The sequence below is a fragment of the Grampus griseus genome (genome assembly GCF_964374135.1).
Source record: "Grampus griseus genome assembly, chromosome: 17".
NCBI classification, from domain to species: Eukaryota; Metazoa; Chordata; class Mammalia; order Artiodactyla; family Delphinidae; genus Grampus; species Grampus griseus.
In genome coordinates this window covers 36203255-36222935 of record NC_139011.1, presented here as the reverse complement: position 1 = coordinate 36222935, position 19681 = coordinate 36203255, and the positions used below count along the sequence as shown (strand labels likewise).

The 19681-nt window shown below is 40.0% G+C and overlaps 1 protein-coding gene across 1 annotated transcript in view; it reads left to right on the top strand.

Moving 5' to 3' along the window:
• SPAG1 (sperm associated antigen 1) overlaps positions 1-19681 on the top strand; it is a 98946-nt gene that overhangs the window by 56842 nt on the left and 22423 nt on the right. The window contains exons 10-12 of the mRNA XM_082674824.1: positions 12699-13112; positions 13498-13597; positions 18599-18751. Of these exons, the coding sequence (XP_082530950.1) occupies positions 12699-13112; positions 13498-13597; positions 18599-18751 (667 nt within the window). The remainder of the gene's footprint in view (positions 1-12698; positions 13113-13497; positions 13598-18598; positions 18752-19681) is intronic.

Below are 19681 nucleotides of genomic sequence, written 5' to 3'. Positions count from 1 at the left end.
CCACACTTTAATTCTACTGTACACTTCCCATGACTATGTGCCTCCAGTAGTGAGCAGCAAGAGGAAAGAGAAAAAAAAAAAAAGCAATGGGGATATCCTTAGGACCACAGTTTCTCTGACCAGAGATGAGTTCCTCTCCCTCAAAGTTTTAGCTATCTACTTGGCTGCTACTGCAGCTGCTGAAGGATTGCCTGGGAGCTGGGATTGGAGAGAAAGGAAAAACAAAACAAATAAACAAACAAATAGAAATAGGGAATTTCCCCATAGGGACCAACTATTTCTTTTTTTTCTTAAGATAAATAATAAAGGGGACCTCCTAAAGCTCTTTTTCTCCATACCCAGTGCAGTTTTGGGTTTTAAACTGACTTTGACCCAGGCTAGGAGATATCAGAGGAAAGAAAAATGAGAAACTCACTGCTGTTTGGGAGGTATTTCCAATTCTAGTTCCTTTCCCCAATCAGCCTGCTACCATTTACTTTTCAGTGTCCTCATATAACTGCTCCATGAATTCTGTCCCAGGTTTTTAATTGTATTCAGTGTGAGAGACAGGGTGGATTATGTTTACTCCACCTTGACAGGAATTGCTCTTCTCACTACTTTTTTTTTTGGGGGGGGGGACAATTAGCACACTTGAAGAACTGTGAAAGTGCTTTACTTATATTATTTCACTTAATCCTCAAGGAAGCTATAATATCCATACTTTTATAGATTAGGAAACAGAAGCTTAGAAAGGTTATTTGCCACATTTGCATAGGTTATAAGTCATATGGTTAGGATATGGCCCCAAATCTGTGAGATTCCAAAGTGTATCTCTTAAACATGGTTATTAGATACCAACTAAGGAAGTACAGGTTCTATAAAACCCAGGCTGAATATCACCGGGCTACACTGTAAAAGAAACAGATATAATTTGGTGTTTGTCCACTCTTGTGCTGACGCTGTACTAAGAACTCTTATCAGAGGTTGAACATATGTTGAGAAACAAGTGGGTTAATGACTAATATGATCATTTTTGATTAAAGAATGGGCAGAGGAACTCAATAGACATTTTTCCAGAGAAGACATTTATATGGCCAACAGGTACATGAAAAGGTGCTCAACATCACTAATCATCAGGGAAATGCAAAGCAAAACCACAATGAGATATCACCTCACACCTATTTGAATGGCCGTCAACAAGAAGACGAGATCACAAATGTCAGTAAGGATATGGAGAAAAGGGAACTCTTGTACTATTGGTGGGAATATAACCACTATGGAAAACAGTATGGAGGTTCCTCAAAAAATTAAAAAATAGAACTACCATATGATCCTGCCATCCCACTTCTGGGTATATGTCCAAAAGAAATGAAATCACTATCTCGAAGAGATATCCATTGTTCATTGCAGCATTATTCCCAATAACCAAGATATGGAAACAATCTAAGTGTCCACCAAAGGATGAATAAGTAAAGAAAGTGTGATACAAACACACACACAACACAGACACTCACATGAACATTATTCAGCCATAATAAAGAAGAAAATCCTGCCATTTGTGACAACATGGAGGGAACTTGAGGGTATTGTACTAAGTGACATAAGTCAGACAGAGAAAAATACTCTGATCTCACTTACGGTGTGGAATTTTAAAAAGCCAAATTCATAATAATAGAGAGTAGAATGGTGGTTTCTAGGGCGGAGGGGTTGGAGGTATTGGGGAGAAGTTGGTCAAAGGGTATAAACTTCCAGTTATAAGATGAATAAGTTCTGGGGATTCAGTATAGCATGATGACTATAGTTAACAATACTGTATTATATACTTGAAAGATGCTAAGACAGTCGATCTTAAATATTTTTATTACAAAAGTAATAGTAGTTCTGTGATGGATGTATTAAGTAACCTTATCGTGGTAATCATTCTGCAGTATATATGTGTATCACATCACCATACCGTACAACTTAAACAGTGTTATGTGTCAACTGCATCTCAGTAAACATACTAAAATGCCCTCTTCACAAATAGAGATAAACAGCAAAGGGCTAATCAAAAATTAGTAATACATATGGTTCCATGATTAAAACTCTGAGTTAGTATTACTGTAGTGTAATATCACTTAACAGATTGTTATGTTTCTCTCTGAATTAGGTGGTTATCCCTAAGGTAAGTCCCATAGGGAAGCAATATTCCCATTCAGATTTCCAAGCAGGCAGAGCTTTAAGAGAACCATTTCTGATCCTGTCACTCATGCCCGCCCCCCCCCATAATTATTTTGTAGATTAGGGAATATATAAAAGTATGCAAGATTCAGAAAACAAAAATGTCTTGATGAGGAAGGATATAAATTTTAAGACCAGTTAGTTCCCTTTTATTAGAAGCAGATCAAGATTAGGTAGGTTAAATGGCTGGAAGCTCGAAGTAGTGCTTTTAAGATGAAGTAAGAACAATGGGACTATATTATGTTCATTTTTACCAAGTTCCATTGTTAGATAATATGTAAAACGAGGTCCTGGAGCCTTGGACAAGACAGGAGAAATCCAAGTCACTTTTAGGAAAATAATGTGAAAGCCCAGAGGGAGGTTATCAAACTGGAATCTTTGCCTGTGGTTCCCCTCCCACCACATTCCAAGAAAGAATTCTTAGTCATTATGGGGTATGATGCAGGGAGCCCTGAAGACCATGGGAAAATGCAGCAATTAGTGTTACTGCTGATTGATACTGCTGATACTGCTGCTTCCCTGTGGGCTCCACCTGGGTTGGCCAGGCCCAGGTCATCCAGACTGAGGTACAACATAACCAATGGGTTTAATCTAACAGCTGACAGTTACTGAGCACCTACTCTGTGTCAGGTACTGAGATAAGACAATTGATAGGCTTTCTTCACCTGTCCTTTTGAGGGCTGCTATGAAGAAATACCTGTCCTCGCCAGGCTGACTGGATCTGGGATTTGAGTTCATGGGCTTTCTTGGAAACCTCCCTATTTGTGTTTTCCTTCCCTAGTAGAGAATATTTAGAAGTGGCCATCAGAGGAAAGTAAGCCTCTAGACTCCCTTGTAGTGTTGTTGCTTATTCTCCACTTAAAAATGAAATATAAGAAAATTAAACAGTCATTGACAAACAGAAGAATAAAATGTAAATATTCCTCTTGTCCTAGAATTGGTGGGATCAGGAGGTTGGAAGGGTGGGGATTTCAAAGAGTTAAAACAACAGACAAAATCATAAAGAGAAAGATGAATTATTTTGATTATGTAAAAATTAAAAACTTGTATAAGACACATGCCATAAAAAAATAAAAGGCAAATGACAAATTAGTAAAATGGCAAAGGGTTTATGACCTTAAATATGAAGAGCTTTTACAAAACAATAAGACCAAGTTAAAGAGCCTAGTACCAAAATGAACAAAGCATAGGAACAGAGAAATCACTAATGAAGAAATTAAATGATCAATACTTTTTTTTTTTTCTGCGGTACGCGTGCCTGTCACTGTTGTGGCCTCTCCTGTTGTGGAGCACAGGCTCTGGACACGCAGGCTCAGCAGCCATGGCTCATGGGCCCAGCCGCTCCGCAGCATGTGGGATCTTCCCAGACCGGGGCACAAACCTGCGTCCCCTGCATCCGCAGGCGGACTCTCAACCACTGTGCCACCAGGGAAGCCCCGATCAATACAGTTTTGTATTGCTAATAAAAAGATGAAAGTTAAATATAGATTTTTTTTTCTCCCATCAAATTGACTGAGATGGGAAAAAAAAAAGTATTCTTTGTTGTCAGTGGTAAGGTAAAATAAGGATTCTTTTTAAAAACTTGAGATATAATTCATATATCATAACATTCATCCTTTACAAATTCAGTAGATTTTAGTATACTTACAAGGTTGTACAATCATCACGACTGTCTAATTCCAGAACATTTTTATCATCACAAAAAGAAATCCCATTCCCATTAGCAGTCACTCCCATCTCCCTTTCCCCTGGCAACTACTGATCCACTTTCTGTCTCTACAGATTTGCTTATTCTGAATATCTCATGTAAATGGAATCATACAATATGTGGCCTTTTGTGTCTGGCTTCTCACTCAGCATAATGTTTTCAAGGTTTATCCATGTTGAAGTGTTGAAGTATGTATCAGTACTTCATTCCTTTTTTATTCTTCCAGTTTTATTAATATATAATTGACATTAGCACTGTATAAAGTTTAAGGCATACAGCATAATGATTTTCCTTACATACATCATGAAATGATTATCACAGTAAGTTTAGAAAGCATCCATCATCTCATATAGATGCAACATTTTTAAAATAGAAAAAAAAATTTTTCCTTATGATGAGAACTCTTAGGATTTATTCTCTTAACAACTTTCATATATAAAAGCGTTAATTATGTTTATCATGTTGTACATTACATCCCTAGTACTTATTTACCTTGTAACTGGAAATTTGTACCTTTTGACTGCCTTCATCCATTTCCCCCTCCCCTCATTCCCTACTTCTGGTAACCACAAATCTGATCTTTTTTTCTATGAGCTTGTTTATTTGATTTCGAAGTATAATTGACTGACAACATGTTAGTTCCTGCTACACAACTTAGTGATTTTGTATTTCTATACATTTCAAAATGATCACCACAGTAAGTCTATATGATCTGTCACCATATGAAGATATTACATAATTATTGACTACATTCTCCATACTGTACATTTCATACCTGTGACTCATTTATTTTTGCAAGTGGAAGTTTTTACTTAATGTCCCTCACCTTTTTCTCTCTTTCCCTCAGCCCGTTCCCCTCCAGCAACCATCTGTTTGTTCTCTGTATCTATGACTCTGTTTCTGTTTTATGTTTGTTCGTTTGTTTTGTTTTTATATTCCACATATAAGTGAAATCATACAGTATTTGTTTTTCTCTGTCTGACTTATTTCACTAAGCATAATACCCTCTACATCTATCCATGTTGTCACAAATGGCAAGATTGCATTCTTTTTTATGGCTGAGTAATATTCTATTATATATTTTATGTACATTTATTTATATATGTATGCTACATCTTCTTTATCCATTCATCTATTAGTGGTTTGCTTCCATATTTTGGCTATTGTAAATAATGCTGCAATGAACATAGAGGTCTGTATATCTTTTCTAATTAGTGTTTTTGTTTTCTTCAGATAAACACCCAGGAGTGGAATTGTTGGATTGTATGGTAGTTCTGTTTTTAATTTTTTGAGGAATCTCCATACTGTTTTCCATACTGGCTGTACCAATTCACATTCCCACCAAGAGTGTACAAGGGTTACACTTTCTCCACGTCCTCACTAACACTTATTATTTGTTGTCTTTTTGATAACAGCCATTCTGACAGGTGTGAGGTGATAGCTCTTTGTCGTTTTAATCTCTGATGATTAACGATTTTGAGCATCTTTTCATGTGCCTGTTGGCCATCTGTGTGTCTTCTTTGGAAAAATGTTTATTCAGATGCTATGCCCATTTTTTAACTGGGTTGTTTGGGTTTTTTTGCTATGAGTTATATGAGTTGTTTGTATATTTTGAATACTAGCTCATCAGATATATGGTTTACAAATATCTTCTCCCATTCAGTAGGTGGCCTTTTCATTTTTTCATAGTTTCCTTTGCTGTGCAAAAACTTTTTAGTTTGATGTAGTCCCATTTGTTTGTTTTTACTTTTGTTTCCCTTGTCTGAGGAGACATATCCAAAAAAATATTACTAAGACCAGTGTCTTAGTACTTCACTCCTTGTTATGGAAAATAATATTCTTACATTGATAATATCACATTTTCTTTATTCATTAATCAGTTGATGGACATTTGGGTTGTTTCCACTTTTTTGCTATTATGAATAATGCTTTTGTGAACATTCATGTACAAGTATTTTTGGTTTGTGTTTATGCATGTACATATGTTTTTAATTTTGGGGGGTATATACTTAAAAGCAGAATACTGGGTTATATGGTAACTCTATGTTTAACTTCCAGAGGAACTGCAAGACTGTTTTCCAAAGTGTTTATACCATTTTATATTCTTACCAGCAACATATAAGGATTCCAATTCCTCCACATTCTTGCAAACACTTGTTATGGTTTGCCTCTTTGAGTATAACCATCCTAATGGGTGTAAAGTGGTAACTCCTTAAGGTTTTGATTTGGATTTCCCTAATGACTTATTATGTTGACCGTTTTCCATGTGCTTATTAGCCATTTGTATATCTTGTTTGGAGAAATGTTTATTCAAGTCCTTTGCCCATTTTCAAATTAGGTTGTCTTTTTATTGTTGCATTGTAACCATTATTTTTGTATTCTGGATATTAAACCCTTATCAGATACTTGATTTGCACATAATTTCTCCCATTCTATGGGTTTTTTAACTTTCTTGATAATATCCTCTGATGCACAAAAGTTTTTAATTTTGATGAAGTCCAATTTATCTACTTTTGTTACTTATACCTTTGGTGTCATATATAAAAATCCACTATTAGGACTTCCCTGGCAGTCCAGTGGTTAAGACTCCATGCTCCCAATGCAGGGGGCATGGGTTTGATCCCTGGTCAGGGAACTAAGATCCTACATGCCACGTGGTGTGGCAAAAAAAAATCCACTGTTAAATCCAAGGTCATGTAGATTTACTCCTATGTTTTCTTCTAAGAGTGCTACGGTTTTAGCTCTTATATTTAGGTCATTGATTTATTTTGATTAGTTGAGGTAGGAAGGAGTCCAACTTAGCTTTGATTTTTTGTTTTTGTTGTTGTTTTTTGACATGTAGAAATCTAGTTGTCCTAACACCATTTGTTAAGGAAACTATTCTTTCCTCATTGAATGGACTTGGCACCTTTGTCCAAAATCAGTTGGCCATATCCACACACTTATGGTCAATTAATCTACAACAAAGGAGGCAAGAATATATAATGGAGAAAAGACAGTCTCTTCAATAAGTGGTACTGGGAAAACTGGACAGCTCCATGTAAAAGAATGAAATTAGAACATTTTCTAACACCATATACAAAAATAAACTCAAAATGGATTAAAGACCTAAATGTAAGACCAGGAACCATAAAACTCCTGAAGAAAATGTAGGCCAAACATCCTTTGACATAAGTTGTAGCAATAGTTTTTTGGATCTGTCTCCTCAGGCAAAGGAAGCAAAAGCGAAAATAAACAAATGGGACCTAATTAAACTAAAAAGCTTTTGCACAGCAAAGGAAACCACCAACAAAACAAAAAGACAACCTATTGAATGGGAGAAGATATTTGTAAATGATAAGATCAATAAGGGGTTAATATCCAACATATATAAACAGCTCCAACAACCCAGGTCAAAACAACGACTCGATTAAAAAATGGGCAGAAGACCTGAATAGACATTTTTCCAAAGGAGATATACAAATGGCCAACAGGCACATGAAAAGATGACCAACATCATTAATCATCAGAGAAATGCAAATCAAAACCACAATGAGAGGGCTTCCCTGGTAGCGCAGTGGTAGAGAGTCCGCCTGCAGATGCAGGGGACACGGGTTCGTGCCCCGGTCCCGGAGGATCCCACATGCTGCGGAGCGGCTGGGCCCATGAGCCGTGGCTGCTGAGCCTGCACGTCCAGAGCTTGTGCTCCACAGCGGGAGAGGCCCGCCTACCGCAAAAAAAATACAAATAAAATAAAATAAAAAATGGTCAGGGGAAAAAAAAAACCCACAATGAGATATCACCTCACATCTGTCAGAATGGCTATCACCAAAAAGACCGCAAAGAGCAAATGTTGGCAAGGATGTGGAGAAAATGTAACCCTGTGCACTGTTGGCGGGAATGTAAATTGGTATAGCCACTGTGGAAGACGGTATGAGGGTTTCTCACAAAACTAAAAATAGAACTACCATATGATCCAGCAATTCCATTGCAGGGTATATATTCAAATAAAATGAAAACAAATACTGTATGCTAACACATATATATGGAATCTAAAAAAAAATTGGTTATGAAGAACCTAGGGGCAGGACAGGAATAAAGATGCAGACGTAGAGAATGGACTTGAGGACATGGGGAGGGGGAAGGGTAAGCTGGAATGAAGTGAGAGAGTGGCATGGACATATATACACTACCAAATGTAAAATAGATAGCTAGTGGGAAGCAGCTGCATAGCACAGGGAGATCAGCTCGGTGCTTTGTGACCACTTAGAGGGGTGGGATAGGGAGCGTGGGAGGGAGACACAAGAGGGAGGAGATATGGGGATATATGTATATGTATAGCTGATTCACTTTGTTATAAAGCAGAAACTAACACACTATTGTAAAGCAATTATACTCCAATAAAGATGTTAAAAAAAAGAAAACACTAATTTGAAAAGATATATGCACCCCAGTGTTCATAGCAGCATTATTTACAATAGCTAGGATATGGAAGCAACTTGTGTCCATCAACAGATGAATGGATAAAGAAAATGTAACACACACACACACTGCACTACTACTCAGTCTTAAAAAAAGAGTGAAATTTTGCCATTTGCAACAACATGGATGGAATTGGAGGGTATTATGCTTAGTGAAATAAGTCAGAGAAAGAGAAATACTATATGATAAAACTTATATGTGGAATTTAAAAAATAAAATAAAATAGTGGATATAACAAAAAAGAAACAGACTTACAGACATAGAGAACAAACCAGAGGGGAGAGGAAAGCAGGGAGGGACAAGGTAGGGGTATTGGATTAAGTGGTACAAACTACTATGTGTAAAATAAATAAGCTACAAGGGTATATTATACAGCACAGGGAATATAGCCAATATTTTATAATAACTATAAATGGAATATAACCTTTAAAAATTGTGAATCAATATTTTGTACATCTAAAACATATAATATTGTAAATCAACTATACCTCAAAAAAAATAATAAAGGTGTATTAAAACAAACAAACAAACAAAAAAACTACCTGACTGACATGGTCCAAAGCTGTGGTTTTTAGATGTTTCATTGATTTGCATTTGATAAAAATTCAAACATATTTTACCCTAAGAAAACAATCACATGGCCATAGATGCATGGGTTTATTTCTGGACTCTCTATTTCATTGGTTTATATGTCTATCCTTATGTCGTACCACGCTGTTTTGATTACTGTAGCTTTCCATAAGTTTTGAAGTCTGAAGTGTAAGTCCTTTGATTTTGTTCTCTTTTTCAAGATTGTTTTGGCTATTCTAGGCCCCTTGAAATTCCACATGAATTTGAGGATCAGCTTTTCCATTTCTGCCCAAAAGGCTGTGGAGTTTTGATAGGGATTATGTTGAATCTGTAGACTGCTTTGTATAGTATTAATATTTTAACAACATTAAGTCTTCCTATCTATGATCAAGAGATGTTTTTCCATTTATTTAATTTCTATTTTTTAAAGGATCTTTTTTTTTTAGATGTTGGGGGTAGGAGTTTATTAATTAATTTATTTTTGCTGTGTTGGTGTTGGGTCTTCGTTTCTGTGCGAGGGCTTTCTCTAGTTGTGGCAAGCGGGGGCCACTCTTCATCATGGTGTGCGGGCCTCTCACTATCACGGCCTCTCTTGTCGCGGAGCACAGCCTCCAGACGCGCAGGCTCAGTAGTTGTGGCTCACGGGCCTAGTTGCTCTGCGGCATGTGGGATCTTCCCAGACCAGGGGTTGAACCTGTGTCCCCTGCATTAGCAGGCAGATTCTCAACCACTGCGCCACCAGGGAAGCCCTATTTAATTTCTTTCAGCAATATTTATTATACAAGTCTTTCACTGCCTTGGTTAAGTTTATTCCTAAATATTTTATTCCTTTGGATGCTACTGTAAATGTAATTATTTTCGTAATTTCCTTTCAGGATTTTTCATTGCTAATTTATAGAAACAACTGATTTTTGTATGTTGATCTTGTACTCTGAAATCACTGAATTTGCTTATTAGCTCTAGTAGTGGTTTGTGTGTGTGTGTGTATTCTTTGGGAATATATGTACATTTATATATATATAGGTATAGATAGATAATCTATATATAATCATGTCATCTATGACATAATCATGTCATCTCTGTAGATAATCATGTCATCTATGAATAGAGATAGTTTTACTTTTTCTTTTCAATATATATGCCTTTTATTTCTTTTTCTTGTCTAATTGATCAGGCTACAACTTCCAGTACAATGTTGAGTAGCTGCAGTGAAAACAGCATCTTTGTCTTATTCCTGAGCTTCAGGGGAAAGCTTTCAGGATTTCACTATTGAGTATGATGTTAGCTGTTTTTCATAAAAGTACTTTATCATGTTGAGAAATTTTACTTCTCTTCTTAGTTTTCTGAGTGTTTTTATCATGAAGGGGTGTTGGATTTTGTCAAGTTCCTTTTCAATGTCAGTTATGACCGTGTCAGTTTTTCCCCTTGTCCTTTAATGTCATCTGTTGCACAGATTGATTTTCTACTGTTGAACTACTCTTCCATTCCTGAGATAAATCCCACTTGGTCATGATGTATAATCCTTTTAACAGTTTGCTAGTATTTCATTGAGGATTTTTGTATCTACCAGCTACCCAAACCACCCCACCCCAGGGTACTGAAGTCTTTGTGGTCTTCAGATCTAATGATTTTCTTTAATCCTTATGCAGTCAAAACTCTTGGCCATTCCTTCCTTTGATATTGGTTACTGTTTACTCCTTTCTCCCTGAAATACTCTTTCTTCTTGGTTTCTGAGGCAGTACACCCTCCTGTTTTCTCTCTCATTTCTAGGTACTCCTCCATCTCCACTGGAGATTCTGATCATCCTTTAAGCGTTTTGCTTTTGTTTTTGTTGTTGTTTTTGTTTTTGCGGTATGCAGGCCTCTCACTGTTTAGGCCTCTCCCGTTGCAGAGCACAGGCTCCAGACATGCAGGCTCAGTGGCCATGGCTTACGGGCCCAGCCGCTCCGTGGCATGTGGGATCTTCCTGGACCGGGGCACAAACCCGTGTCCCCTGCATCTGCAGGCGGACTCTCAACCACTGTGCCACCAGGGAAGCCCCCCTTTAAGTTTTTTATTTCTTAGGATCCTTTGGAAGATCTCGGTGACTCCATTCACACTCAAACTTCAGTGATCCTTTTTTTGCCAGCAATTCCCAAGTCAATGTCTCTAGATAAGGCCTCCTCTGACCTACATTTGGAGCTACCTCCTGAACAAGTCCTCTGGAATGTCCCACAGGTAGTTAAATACCCAACAGGACTCACAGGTCTTTCATGTTCAGGCCTCTGCTTACCTTTGCAGGAAAATGTTAAGGGGCATTTCAGTCTTAAGGAAAGAGGTACAGCGTTCATTTCATTTGAATCTCAGTTATGTTGGTTTCTAGCTCTTCATGCTTGAGAGAATTCCTTAGCTTCTTCCATGTGTTTCTCTTGCTTCATTTGTAATGTGGGGACAATACTTGGTATGAAGATTAACGATAATGAAAATGATAATGTATGTAAAGGTCTTGACCCATGTTAAGTTCTAAATAAATGGCAGCTATTTAGTAATAGTATTGGTCAGACATACAAGGGAATAGAAAATAATATTAGCTGTCTATCGTTTCTACTGACACTGACTTAAGCTTCCATCCATTTTTATGCTGGGTGGGACTTGAGCAGCAGATTCCAGATGAAGAGTACTGGAGCCTTGCTCTGGGTCCCATTTGGGGATTTATCTCTATAATAAGATCATCTTTTTATTGTTAAGCCCCTTTTGGTAAGTGATCCAAAACTGGATGTTATTCTGCTGTATAGAAAGCTGTATTTATTAATTAGTGTGTTTTTATACTCATTGCTTGCCTTAAGGTGATCATCCATCCACTGATTTTTATTTAAGTACTAGTGGTTTTCTACTTCCTCTGTCTTTGTGCTTCAAATTCTGGCTTTACCATTCATGAAACAGAATGGGAAATAGATTCATTAAAAATCAGATTAGAATTTGTTACAAGAGAAAGCTGGGAAGTTTCTGCATTTAGTGCTTTGAAATGATGAATTGCTTTGTTTTAAATATTAAGACACCCATCAATGAAATATTTATGCATCATTTGCCTATTTAAATATCAATTCAATAATCAATTATTTAAGCTCTGATAAGTACCTGAAATCTTTCAATCAAGATCAAAGGAACTTTTAAGTTTGAATAAGGTATTGTACTGGAAATTTTACTGTCTTTTTAAGGTTCACTTTAAAAACCAGGTGCCTGTTTTATGTGAGTTCTTTGCTAAAATCATTTTTAAATGGCTTAAAAATCACTTGGACTTTTTTTTTTTTTCAAATTATCTTCTCCCAGTCCCTTAACATAAGGAAAGGGTGCCCTAACTTTGGGTGCAATTATTGTATTCAAGTTTTAGTAACTTCATTCATTCATTTCTAAACTGTAAATGGAAGAAAAGTACATATTTTGTAAGACCTACCTCGATACGTATGCGTTGATGAAGGGAATGATTTTGAAATGCCGCTTTTCACGTCCCAAGCTCTTCAGCGTTTGAAGAGTTAAATCCGGGGTTGGCTTCCGTCCCTAGCCCGGGAAGCCACTAGGGCTCGGAGCGCGACCTCTGCTGTTAACCCTCTGGGCCAACCGGCCCCCCAGAGGCGCCGGAACCGCCGGATTCCGCCCGAGGGGCGGGCCCACTCTGCCTGGCTTCTCCCGCGACCCCGCCCCTGCGCCGGCACCGCCGCGGCCTCCCTGGTAGTTGCTCGCGATGATGCAAACACTCACTTCCCGCATCCACTCCCCACAGAGGCCGCGGAGCCGGCGCCTGCCGGGCGCGCCGCCGAGCCGCGCGCCATGGGCAACATCCAGAAGAAGCTGACTGGCAAGAGCGAGGGCGGCAGGCGGCCGCAGAGGGGCGCGCCGCGGCGGGGCCGGGCGCCGGAGGCCGGCGCGGACAAGCGGGACCGGCCGCGGGCCCCGGCGACGGCGGGCGGCTCCAATGGGCACCCGGGCGGCGGGCGGCGCTCGGGGGGCCCCGCGGCCAGCGCGTCCCCTGGTCCCGGCGCGTCCCCCGGACCTGGCGCGCCGCCGGCGCCGGCGCCCGCCGCCCCAGTCGGCCCCGCCGGCCTGAAGAGCCAGGGCAACGAGCTCTTTAAAAACGGGCAGTTCGCTGAGGCGGCTCTCAGGTACTCGGCGGTGATCGCGCAGCTGGAGCCTGCAGGTGAGTGAGCTTCGCCCACGGGGTCCCTGGCCCCTCGGGCTGCGGCTCGCGGGACCTAAAGGGGCCAACGCGGGAGAGGCGCGGGCCACCTCCCGATTGACAGGCGCTCGCCCTGTAGGTTCCTTCCCAGTAACCGAGGGCAGGGCGGGAGCGACTCCACCTCCGGGAGCTGTACCTTGGAACGCGTAGCGTGTGCCCGGGCGGGGCACGGTTGACGCGGTCCCTTACGGGCTTGGCCTCTCTGGCCACTGCGGGCACAGGGAGGTCCTCGGAGCTGCATTAGCAGCGGGGTGTAGGACTGCAGTGCCGCGGGAGACCTCAGTTGTCTGTTGAACTGTGATTTCGCTAATGGATTTTAACTGTATTTAATTAAATGTGATTTTAGGAAGTGGAAATGCAGATGATCTAAGTATCTTATATTCAAATAGAGCAGCATGTTACCTAAAAGACGGAAATTGCAGTGGCTGCATTCAAGATTGTAACAGGTAAACTGCCCGTTTTCAGCTTTGTCAAGAGATTATCATTTCACTGTGATGAATGCAGTATTTAATATACTAAATTTTCTGCATAAGAGTCTAAGACATTTAAGATGTGTTAATTGGTTAATACATAAAACTTGTAAATCCTTTCACATATATGAAGACAATTATAGAAGATTGTGCAAACTTTTTTCACTTCCACTGCTATCACCTTAATTCATACTCTTTTTCACATCAGTCTCAGAGTACTGGAGAAGCCTTCTAACTAGTCTCTCTGCTTCCTCCAATCCACTGTGGCATCAGAATAGCTTTTCCTGAAGCATTATTTTGTGCAGACTGTTTCAGCGGGTGTTCAGTGGCTCAGTATGGTCTTCTAGATAATTATAACCTCCTCTGTCACCACACTGCCCCCCAAAAAAGCTTTCTGCTCCCATTTGGTTCATATCTATAATGCCCTCTGTACATCTTTGCTTTTCAGAAATCCTCCCTCTTCAGCTTCCCCATCCTCTCTGCTTTCCTGATCACCTCGGGCTCCCTGGTCATCTGCATGGCTGTAATGCTTGCACTGTCACTCTCACACCTGTAGGTACTTATGTCATCCACTGCATTGGATTTTAAGCTCCCTGAGGTCAAGAATCATGTATTATAGGGTTGCATCCCTCAAGCACATTAGTCACCCATGGTACTCAACAAGTTACATGCTGAGATGGATGAATATATTTACATGAATAAAAAGTATCATTTTACCATTAAATAATAAGCCTGCTTCAGGAGCCCTTTGGAAAGAAGCTACTATTAGTGCATCTAAAAAATAAGAAGCCATATGTACTGGTTTAACCTTCACAGTTTTGGTTTACTCCTGTAGTCTGGTATAATTGTTAATATCATCCCCTTTCACTCTCAGAAGCCCTAGTTTGGACAGTAGCATGTGTGGACACCTTGATTATAAGGTAAACAGTTTTTTTTTCCATTGATAGTATCAGTTTATTGATATGGATAAAATCTTGCTGGTATCTGTGCCTGCAGTTTAAAAAGAAGGCCGTGAGCTGCTTGGATTTTTTGCCGATTTTACATTCATATTTAAAATCAATAATATTTATATTCACATTGGTCTGACTCTAGACCCCACCTACTGCTGTGCTATCTCACACTAGCTAATTGTTAGGTTTTCAGGATCTTGTGAGTTGGTTGAAGTCAAGTTGGTAGTTGAAATCTGCCATGGTTGGAGTACTACTAATACCATGAAAATTGGCAAATGACCCAAACCTGGGCCTCTTTACTCAGGAGAGCCGGTTGTTAAACATTTACCGCTGCCCATAACTAACAACAAGACCACGTGTATTTGCAGATTATCAGACACGTTGTGATTTGCAGCTAAGAACCTTCCAGTTCAAGTGTGTGATGGTAATATATTACCCTTCAGACTTGTCTGAGGTCTTCCTTCAGTGAGTGAGTTCAGGACTTTAGTTACAAACAGTGGACTCACTTTATCCTTAAGTGAGAGTAAGGTGGCAGACATTTTCTTGCTAAAATGTGTTGTTTCAGTGTAGACCCAGGAGGAAGTCACAGAGGAGACTCTGGGGTCAGGAGTGGGGGTGGGCACTAGAATGGAGGTTTGCCCTGGAGGAGAGCGGGAAATTGCCTGCAGGGGAGGGAGGGAGGGAGGGAGGTGGGTGGTGGTTTAGGTAAGGTGTCCTTAGTTAAAAGCTGTGTTCTAGGCTGAGGAATCTGGTTCTGCTGGTCAGTACTGACCTTTCTAGAAGCCGACCTACTTAGATGTTTTCTTTGATACCTGGTGTATGAGTCTCAGCATAAGGAGCATGGTGTGATTTTACGCCAAAGCAGCGATTCTCAAACTCATTTCAGTGCCAGGGAAACCATGATTTACTTATGTGAACATGTTGAACTATGGCTGTACTTAAATATGTATAAACTAGGAACCAATTATTAGCAGAAGGATGTCTGTTTTCTCTTCACCTGAAAAAGATTACATACATTTTAAAGGGAGCCTATTTTTTAGTTTTTCAGTTAATTATCTTTGCTCCTTGGAGAGTTGTTTCCTGTTGCAGGAGCGCTTATTACAAAACAAGTGGTAGCAGGATTCAAACAGCGGAAAAAGAAAAACTGCCCAGGGCAAAGTTTAAAATAAGGGAGAGGGGGAACCTATGAAATAACTTTGTATGCATTTTTGGGGGAAAGTCTTTGATTTTAAGTGTCTACACTCCTGGGGCCTACTCTGAAGCACTTCCCTTGAGCTCTTTCCCAGGGGCTTATGGAGAGCAGCTGCTGGGAGCATGAGGCTGTTTGAGGAGCTCAGTGGCTGCAGGCCCTGCCCTCTCCTCCCCTCAGCATCTCCAGGTTTCTAGGTTAGGCTTCCAGGTGAAGCATGAAACAGGGTTATGACACCTAAGAAAAGTTTAAAACCAAATGATTTTAAACAATAAAACAATTTCTAGAAATAATTCTAGAATTATTTCTAGAAATTCTAGAGTTATTTCTAGAAATTACTTGTCATTCTCATAATTGCTTATCAGCTAAAAGAAAAATCTTCACTGTTCCCATCTGTCAGAGAATCTTTTTGGGTTATCTAAACCACATCAAAAATCTTTCAGCTGATTTTCCATTGAGGGTATTCTGACAGAATCAAGACGAATGAATGTTGCCTAGTAATTCTCTGCTTTTTCTCATCTTTGTTGCTCACAGACGGACTTGAAATTAGAAGACGATTTAAGAGTCTTAACTGTGTTAACTTGAATAGTAAGCTTTTGTAAACTCTGGTTTAAAAGTGCTCTGTGTTTGTTTTTATGAATGGATGTGCTTTTTTTTTTTTTTCTTTTTTTCTTCTAGTGGAATTCTCACTTAAAAGCTCACATTCATTTTCAGGATTGCGGTTAAAGAGAAAAAACCTTGCATTTACTTGGCTGGGCAATGCTAAAAATTAAATGCATCATCTCATTCAGTTTTAGATTCCACGCCTACCTCAGGTCTCTCTTGTGGATAAATAGCACCTTGGGTGTTGGAAGTCTTTGGTAAAATGGGGGTAGTCTTGTGTTTGTGACCTGTATTTATAATCACTGTGTAGTTAATATTCCCTAAGCATTTAACTAAGGTAGATTTAAGGCAGTGGTACAGATGCCCAGAAACCTGTTTTCTAGTGTTTGAGTGTTTTTAATAGACTTTAATTTTATTTTTAAAATAACTTTTACTGGTCACGAGTAATACATACCTATTATACAAAAAAGTCTTAAAACCCAGTACAACGCAAAGAAGATCATTAAAATCATCCCCAATCCTAACACTTAGGCAAAGCAAAATTGGTTATTTTTCAAAGAAATGAAGCTAATTAGGTTTAATGACATTTCTAGAACAAATTCTATGATACACAGCTGAGGAACACACCCAGTTGAGTATCTGTACGATGTAGAGCAGCGGTCCCCAGCCGTTTTGGCACGAGGGACCAGTTTCGCGGAAGACAACTTTTCCTCGGATTGGGGGGATGGTTCAGGAAGTAATGCAAGGGGCTGCGAAGTTGGGGAGCGGCAGATGAAGCTTCACTTGCTCACCCACCGTTCACCTCCTGCTGTGCAGCCCGGCTCCTAACAGGCCGTGGACCGGTACCGGTCCGTGGCCCAGGGATTGGGGATCCCTGAATGGCAGGTGACTCTGAGTTCCTTTATCTGTGGTGCTCTTGTTTCTGTTCGTGGTAGAAAGAGTGTAGGCCCTGCAGGTTCATTTGGGAGGGGTTTGCCGAGTCCCTCCAGTGGCCTGGCAGTGATCCAGGCACTGGGATACAGTGGTGATCAGCTCCCGCAACGCCAGTGCTTTCCTGCAGCTTAAATTCAGAAGAACGGGCACGTGGGCAGACTGCTCCCTGTGTCTCTCCGTTTCCTCACCTGCAACATGAACATGTTACTATTTACCTTGCAGGCTTGTTGTGACATTAGATGAGAATGTCTGCAGAGACTAGCAATGGCAGATGTTGTCGGAGCTTCCTCCTTCCAGATCACTGTAGACAGGTATAGACAGCAGATCTCTAGGACTGTTGGGGAAAAAGTCAAGAAGCCCTCACTTGTGCTTTTCCTGAAGCAAGTTAAATGTCTGATATATAAACTGCTCATGCATAAGAATTACCAGAAGAGCAAACCTTTATCCCCGCTGTGGGCAGTCTGGCACGGAGATTTGTTAGTGGCTTATTAGCTCTTCATAGGATCTCTGCACGGAGTTCTTCTTTACAGTTTCAGCTGATTTTGTTAAAACTAAGAGTACAATAGTTTTCATTCATAAATACAATCTTTTGATTGTATTCTTTGTTTCAGAATATAATGAAGTGCCTTAAGTAGTGAGGTAGCTTTAAGCAGTTACTTCAGACAAAACCAAGGAACATAACCTTGAAATACATCTCTAGTGATATTGGAAATGCTTCATAGACTAAAAAGTACAAGGTGAAAATTCATGACTTACAAGAAATCATTGGGTACTTACTCCCTTGATTTCCTCGGGTCTATGTTTGAAGCCCTTTGGCAGCAAGTAAATCATAATCAGCTGTATTAAGTTTTGGAGAGCTTATTTTCAAAATGCAGTGTAGGTTTTGTGGTTCTGTGCTAAGTGCCTTATTAAATACATAGGTGCAATAAAAATTTTCCTTTTAATCTGTCAATAACAAGAACCTGGTGAAAGCCTACTCTGTGCTTGGTGCCATGATGGGCTCTGCTAGTACACAGGGGAGTGGGAGGGAGGGCACCAGCTGCTGTCGGGGAGTTCAGTCTCACCGGGGGAAAGAGCAGATGCCAAAGGGCTTCGATACTGTTTTAAAAGAAAGGAGGTAACCACAGATTTGATTGCTCTGCTACTCTGGGTTTGCCTTTCTGGTATGTTGCCAGATCCCCAAGGTAAAATATCAGATATGAATGCATGTGAGAGTCCAGTCCTATCGGATACATTCAGTTAGCGTAAGTAAGGGAGTAATTTTCAAAACAAATGACAGTGTAATATTTCTGTCTCCTTTAGGGCTCTGGAACTTCGTCCATTCTCAATCAAGCCTCTTCTTCGACGAGCAATGGCCTATGAAGCTTTAGAGCAGTATCAGAAAGCTTATGTGGATTATAAAACAGTGTTGCAAATAGACTGCGGAATCCAGATAGCAAATGACAGTGTTAACAGGTAACCTGATCAGAGGCAGCCGCCTGAGGTCTAGTTGTTTTCTAATGGAATGAGATTTTATTTTCCTCCCCTCCTTCAAGAACGATGTCAAAGTGTAGACGTGTTCTTCGTTATTGGCATTACATGAATGATTGTCTTCTTTCATTCCTTCAAAACCAAATGGTTTTGATGGATATCTTCATGGGCCTGCTAGATATTTGTGTTATGTGCCCTTTAAATAGACACTCACCTAGGATGAGTATTAACTTAAAATGGCAAAATAGCACAGAATTTAGTTCTAATTTATATTATGACCTATTTACCCCCTGGGTGAGAATGGGAAGGTAAGAATTTCCAGACTTCATAAATTGCTTTCAGGTGAACTTTGAAAATTACTACTTGGATAACATTTCTAGGTATGTAGAATATTTTCTGGTCCCATTTGTCCAAAGTGTAATTTCTTCCAAGTATGTGTATATTACACTGAGCCTTGTGTTGGTCTAGTGTACCATGCCCCACTCCCCACAAAAAGACAGAAAGGGAAAAAAAAAAATGACATAGCCTCTGTCTTTAAGTAAACTAGAACATAGCTAGGGGGAACAACTTAACATAAGACAGATTCTCCCCAAGTGTGAACATTAGTGAGGTGGGGATCACAGAGAGGTGAGGCTGCCTTTGTCTGTGTGGGCCACAGTTGTTGGAGAGGTGAAGGGCGTTGAGAGACCACGAGGGGACCTTGAACAAAGCTATGGAAAATGAGAATGGCAGGTTTCGGATTAATTCCTTTTTTGAGATCCTGCCTTACCTCCCCACGTGGTCCCACTGTACTTTGGAGAAAAACTCTTGGAAAGATTCGTGTGGAGAGTGGGCTTGGTGCTTCGACTCTGTGGTCGCTCAGGACCTGTCTGGTCCCAGCCTGTCCGGAAGTAAAGGGTAGATATTGGTTATTGG